The following is a 6,935-nucleotide window of genomic DNA, read 5'->3' as shown; positions in this document are numbered from 1 at the left end:
GCACCTTATATCGAATCGAACCACTACCTTTTAGTAGTAAAGATACGCACCCGTCTCTGTGCAACAAAATATGCCCGTCACTAAGTATAAGGATGATTCGACTTCGGGAAGCTAGATTCAAAACTGACAGCTAAACGGGTTTCTACTCGACTTGCACTTTTAATCTCTGAGAGCAATCATCAGAAACTCGGTATAAGGGAACTGTGAGACGACATTTCAAGCGTAGAGCTACCAGTTCCTTGGACTAAAGGTTTTTAACTGCCCCCCAAGTGCTGGTAGATACAGTGTCCGAAAGGAAACCCCTTTTCCGTTCTCTTATCTGCTACTTTGATACAGCATACTCCACTACAGTGGACTGACAGTCTAAAACAAGAGTTCATTGAGAGCTCCGGACTGAATACTCCCTCTTCAACCTTCCAGTTGACCTCCGATCTCAAACCTTTAAACGGAAGATTTCCAGATTTTTTGAAGAAACTCTGAAATTTAGATCTCACAAGTATTCGTAGGAACTCAAAAATACTACTAACTACTTTTAACTGACCCTGTACCCATATAATACCTTGCCACCTTATTGTATAGCATTAATAATTCGAAAAATATATATTTTTGTCTGTCCTACCTTTATTATGACTGGTGAAGGTATTATTATCTGCTTCCAAGACGTTGCTCAATTGTTGTTGTTGCTGCTGCTGTTGTTGTAGCTGAAGTTGCTGTTGCAATTGTTGTTGCTGCTGTTGTAGCTGATGCTGATGTTCACTCGCTGGCGTTGGTGGGTAATCGTATTGATTCGTGCCACTATTTCCAACAACACCGCTGGCAATAGATTTGTACAACAATTGCTGTTGTTGTTGCTGCTGCTGCAAGCGATGTGTTTGCTGTTGCTGTTGGCTTAATGTTGTTGTCGGTGCTGTTGGTGGCGTATAAGGATTATTGTAAATATTACGCACGTCACTCTGGCTTTGCAGTTGCACTTGTTGTTGTTGCTGTTGCTGCTGTGCATGCGTATTAAAACCGTTCACCGTGAAATGACGTGTTTTCCCTGCAATGGAAGGCAAGCGCAACAGAAATGTTAATTTAAAGGTAAATATTGATTTCAGAAATTTAAATATTTTGAATTTTAATTTTTTTAATTAACAAATTGTAAATATTTGAAGAAATAAATTTTATTTAATTAAATTAATTAAAATTTTATTAAATATTGGAATATTTTGGAAACTTAATTAATTAAAATTTGATTAATTAGTGAAATAATTAGCAAAATTTATTTTTTATTTTAATTTAATTAAAATTTGAAAAATTATTACAAAAAAAGTTGTATTAAATTAATTAAAATTTGATTAATAATTAATTATTAAAATATGTTAATAAATTAAAGAAATTAAATGTGGTTAATTACTGAAATATTCCATACATATTTTTTAATATTAATAAAATTAAAATTAATTTTTGAAATAATTAAAATTTTATTACGTACTGAAATATTTTACAAAACAGTTTTGAAATTAGTTTTATAAAAATTTGTTTAAATAATAAAATATTTTATAAAATTATTATTTTTTAATTAAATTAATTACTAAACTTCATTAAACATTTTACGAAATTAATGTTTTTAGTTAAATTTATTAAAATTTTAATTTGTTTGTTTTTGTTTAAATTATTAAAATTTTATTAATTAATTAAATATTCTAAAAAATAATTTTTTTAATTAAAATGATTAACAATTAAATTGTGATAAATTATTGAAATATTTTGCACGATTAATTTTTTTAAATTCAATTAATTTTTCTAATTAAATAAATTAAAATTTTATTAATTAATTAAATATTCTACAAAATAATTTTTTTACATTAAATTAATTGAGAAGATGAGAAGTTTGAAAAACTTTTTTAAATTTTAAATAAGTTCCAGATATGCCAAAATCTGGTTACATTACCTTGAATCTACCAAAATTTGCTCATTTTAGAGCCTTGAATAAATGCATGTGCGTATGTATGTAATATGTGTGTGCGTAAATAGCGTTGCCAGCTAGTGGCAGTGAAAATATGTTAATGTCACTGCAATTAAATCATTTTACGTGTGCTTTTTCGTTGCCATTCACCATACCCACATGCATAAAATTGTAACGGTATAATGCGCGGGCTCATGAAAACCGTGAGTGAGGAAGCACTGGTGTTACCAAAAATTTTTCAAAGGGGGTAAATATTTAAAAATTTATCTTTCTAAAAATAAAAAAAAATATCTTTCTATTACGGTATAATTTTTTTCCAAGTTACTCTCTCTCTGTCTCTATCTCCTTGTATCTCTCTCTCAGCTCTATTTATGCGATACACTTTTTTGGATGTTATCTCTCTAGCTTGCTTTGTATCCTTTGTATCTCTCTGACTCTCCCTCTCTCTTATCTGTTTTTTGACTCTCTTTCTCTCTATATATAGTAATGTAGGTATTCGTTTTATTTTCTTGTTTCCCTAAATTACTTTTCCTTTCTCTCTTACCTTACAAATTATTTTTTTAAACATCGTATTTCATATTTAATTCGTAAAATAAATGGCTTTACGACTTTTTTCAATATTATGTCCTTTCCAGAATTTCTCTCTAACTCTTAACCCCTTACTCTCTCTAACTCACTATTTTTTTCCACTTATTTTATTTTTTTGGTTCTTTTCAACCCTTTAACTTTCTCTCTCCCTCTACCTTTCTCTTACCTTACAAATAATTTGCTTACAGAACTTATTCCCTATATCGCCCGTAAAATAGCAGCTTTACGGTTTTTTCAACTTTCTCTCTCTGTTTCTTCTTGTATATTTCTCTTTCTCAAGATTATCTATCTTATTCTACTTATTTTGTTTTCTTGTTTCTACTGATATCTTTCTTTTCTTCTTACCTTACAGATATTTTTCCACAAAACATACTCCCTATTTCACCCATTAAATAAATGACTTTATAATTCTCAACAACTTTATGACATATATTTTTAAATGGTGGGAAATGCCATTTATGCCGTTTAGTTCACAATTTCTCTTCATTTTGTTTTATCTTCCATCTTTTAACCACCGATTACTTGATTATGTAGACTTGAGAACACTTTTAAATCCTATGGTTTTCTAAAAAATTTTTAAATCAACATCTCTCTTCAACAATATAAGACCGTCAAATAATTTGAAATTCTCGAAGAGGCTCTACTCATTAATTGAAACAACGATATTAATTCAAAATGTTGGTAAAATAAACAAATGTATGTATATTTTTGAAAGCTTTTTAGATGAGCTTTCAATATACATTTCTATAACACAATTGCCAAAAAAGAGATGGTTTGTATAAGATTTTTTTTTGAATTATGGGTACATTATTCATAAGTATGTATGTAGATATATTTTTGAGAGCTTTTTGGATGAACTTTCATCTGACATTTTTCGGGCATAATTGAAAATAAGTGATGGTTTCTATTAGACTCTTTATAGAAGTTGGCACAATATACAAATATTCTTGAGAGCTTTCAAGATAAGCTTTCATCTGATAACACTTTGGCTCTCTTTGAAAAAGTGATGGTTTAGTTTCTCAGATTTGATAACACTCTGGCATACCAGAAAAAAAGTAATGATTTTCATAAGATTCTTTATGGAAATATTGAGCTTTCATCTGATAACACTCTGACTTACTTGGAATGAAGTGATGGTTTGCATCAGATTATTTATGGGATTGTTGGTACAATATACATATGTACATATATTATTGTGAGCTTTTTGGATGAACTGTCATCGTATGAACCTCTGGCATAGGTTTAGTTAGGCTAATTAAATGGGCTGATAATATTAAGACTACCAACTATACCACTTGGAATTCTAGAGAATCTTGTCCTTATAATATCCAGAACTCTTAAGTAAGCATCGTTCTGGCATATTCGAAAAAATAATGGTTTGAAATAGAAGAGAACAAAAGGGGGTTTTACTGGTACCAGTTTTACTATAATTTGTATCGGATTTTTGAGAAACTTGGCGAGCAAAAATCTCTAAAACTTTTTTGTTGCATAGGTTGAAGTGAATTCGTCGAAAATGTTCTTATATCTTATATATTCTTATTTTCTTTAGTTATAACTTGTCTCTAGCTTTGAGAGGGCTTCAAATGACCCAACGAAGGGCAGTCTACCGGGGTCCTTGTAACCACTAAATTCATGTCATAAAGAAACTCCAATGTTTTTATTTAGATTCAGATGCGAGCTATAGAGACTTTAAAGCGCTTTTAGTGAACCCGCACTACATACAAATATACCACATATGCTTACTAAGCTTTCTCTACAATCACAAATACATGAAAACTTGTTATTTCATATGACTGAATGGAAATTCGTATGAAAGGGCAGAAATAACGCATATAAGTAAAGGCATATAATACTTGACATATACATATATATGTATATATATACATACATTTACATAAGTATATGCATGAATATGACGCGCTAGAATATGAATGAATTATGCAAAGTTTTATATGGATATTCATAATAATAAAATAAAAGAGGGTTCTACAGCCGGAAATGATGACGCGGAAGCTGTGATAATGAAGCTGCAAATGTAACCTTTTTTGCTGGTCAAACAAAGCGAACGTAAGCGCATGGGCACAGCAACAAAAACATGCAAATCGGCTTTGAAAAGTATGAGCTCCGCCGCCCCCCCACATGCGTCGCTACTAAAGCCCGCCAGCGGCCCATCTAACAGCCAAATCAGCAACAGACAGCAGCAGAGTTGCACTTGTTGTTGGTGTTGTTGGCAGCAGCAACACTTTCAAACGGCTTACAGCACATTTCTTCACATAAACATGTGCGCGTGTGTACAGGTATGTGTGTGTATTCATGTGTGGGTGTGCGTATGACGTTATGTTGATTTAAGTGGTGTGGTGGCTGCTTGTTAGGCAGCATTTGCGCTTTTGTTGTTTTTGCATATTAATTATGCTTATGTACTCGCATTAGACGAAAGTTGCGGCACGCGTGTGGCAAGCAACTAAAGTTATGCGCGCTTATATGTATACATGCATACATAAATCCATATGTATGAGCATATTTTGTTGCATGTATTGGTGCTTGGATGTCGGGTGTGAAGCATCAACACATTGTTTGAATTTTTAATTTGCCGCTAAGTAAAAATTTTTGGCGCTCTCTTGTGCACGTGCAACAATGGTATTTTCTCCACGCTTAACGGGTGGCAAATCGGCGAGCAAGTAGGCGAAGGGCAGGTGGTGTATGTTGTAAGTAGAAAATATACTATTCAATGGTGATTTGCGGTTTTTAAGCTGGTGGCGGGTTGGGAGATTGTGGATAATTAAATTAAAAATTGTGGATGGAAATTATTTTTTAGACTCTTATGTTATCAAGTTTTTGCTTTATTATTTGGTAAGGATATTAAGAGATAGAGAATTTTTTTCAGAGAGGCTTTCAGAACAAAATAGAAAATCTTCAAGTTTTTCAGCTTCCTTAACTTAACATAACATAACTATACTTAACCTTAACTTAACTTAACTTTAACTTAACTTAACTTAACTTAACTTATACTTAACTTAACATAACTTAACTAAACTTAAGTTAACTTAACTTAACTTAACTTAACTTAACTATAACTTAACTTAACTTAACTTAACTTAACTTAACTTAACTTAATCTCACTTAACTTAACTTAACTACTTTAACTTAACTTAACTTAACTTAACTTAACTTAACTTTTAATTTTAACTTAACTTAACTTAATCGATATAGTACTTAACTTAACTTAACTTAACTTAACTTAACTTAAACTTAACTTAACTGAACTAACTTAACTTAACTAATAACAGCCTAACTGAACTGAACTTAACTTAACTTAACTTAACTTAACTATACTTAACTTAACTTAACTTAACTTATCTTATCTTATCTTAGCTTTTTTCTTTCTTTCATTCCTTTTCATACCTTTTTTTCTCCTTTTTCCCTTGTTTACATCATCTTTGAAAGGTTAAGGATTTTAGGAATAAGACGTGAGAAATCATTATTATAAGGTATTATGCAGATACCTAGTCGCAGCGGAAACGTCAGAAATTGTGGAGCCGTTGAGCTCGCTAGAAAGGGGACCCTTATTCACATCCCCCCGTGTGTTATATTTATATTTATGGGCCACGCGCGAGCTCAGCAATCGTTGGTTAGCGCAACCAGCATTTGTGCTAATTCTGGCTCTGGATCTAAATGGTTCAAGGAACTACTAGTTCTTAGCAAGGTACACATAGCAGACACGATAGGTGTTCTATAGGACACTATCCTATTGGCACTCACTGAGTGAGACTAAAGATACTAGATACTTTCGGCTTCTCTGTTCAGCTTTCGCCATACTAAAGTTGAAGCATCTGGTCTGCCATACTCTTTCAATTACTCCGGTGAATTGGATAGAGTAGATATTACAATAATTTTGTAGCTGGCTTGATCCATATTTTAGAGTTCTGAGATAAACGTCTCTGGCACTCCAAGTGGGATTATTTGCGGTCTGACGAATAAGTTACTTATATATGTATTTGTCAGAATCGGCGATAGATAGAAAGATCGGAATCAAGTGCTTCAATGGAAAACTTTTCAAATTGTTGTGCTATCATACAAAGTAGATTTCTGCACCAGCAAGGATATGTGTCCTCGATTATGACATAGACTACTGAGCATACAACTTTATTTTAAAGAAAAGTATATACATACATATGTATATTGACAACAGAATTTAAAAATATTCTTATATCTATATCTATATGTGCATATTTAAGTAGCCACTGCAAATTGCTAGCCATGGCATGTGAGGTTCAATCACAGTGATTGCTTATTGAGGCGAGCGGTCGTTTAGCGTAGATAATGGCGTGAAATTTCGATTTACAATGGCGTATAACTACCAACAAATCTGCCGTAAAAGCGCACAAAAGCCATAAGATAT

The 6,935-nt window shown here is 32.0% G+C and overlaps 1 protein-coding gene across 1 annotated transcript in view; it reads right to left on the bottom strand.

Moving 5' to 3' along the window:
* Positions 1–322: 322 nt before the first annotated feature.
* The window catches only part of LOC120778414 (nuclear transcription factor Y subunit beta), a 194,725-nt gene continuing 188,112 nt past the window's right edge, over positions 323–6,935 (bottom strand). The window contains exons 4-5 of the mRNA XM_040110198.1: positions 620–1,039; positions 323–363 (exon numbers count right to left, since the gene is read on the bottom strand). Of these exons, the coding sequence (XP_039966132.1) occupies positions 323–363; positions 620–1,039 (461 nt within the window). The remainder of the gene's footprint in view (positions 364–619; positions 1,040–6,935) is intronic.

This window comes from Bactrocera tryoni, chromosome 5, assembly GCF_016617805.1.
Source record: "Bactrocera tryoni isolate S06 chromosome 5, CSIRO_BtryS06_freeze2, whole genome shotgun sequence".
NCBI lineage: Eukaryota > Metazoa > Arthropoda > Insecta > Diptera > Tephritidae > Bactrocera > Bactrocera tryoni.
The sequence above is the reverse complement of the archived record's forward strand: the minus strand, read 5'-3'. Positions and strand labels throughout refer to the sequence as shown.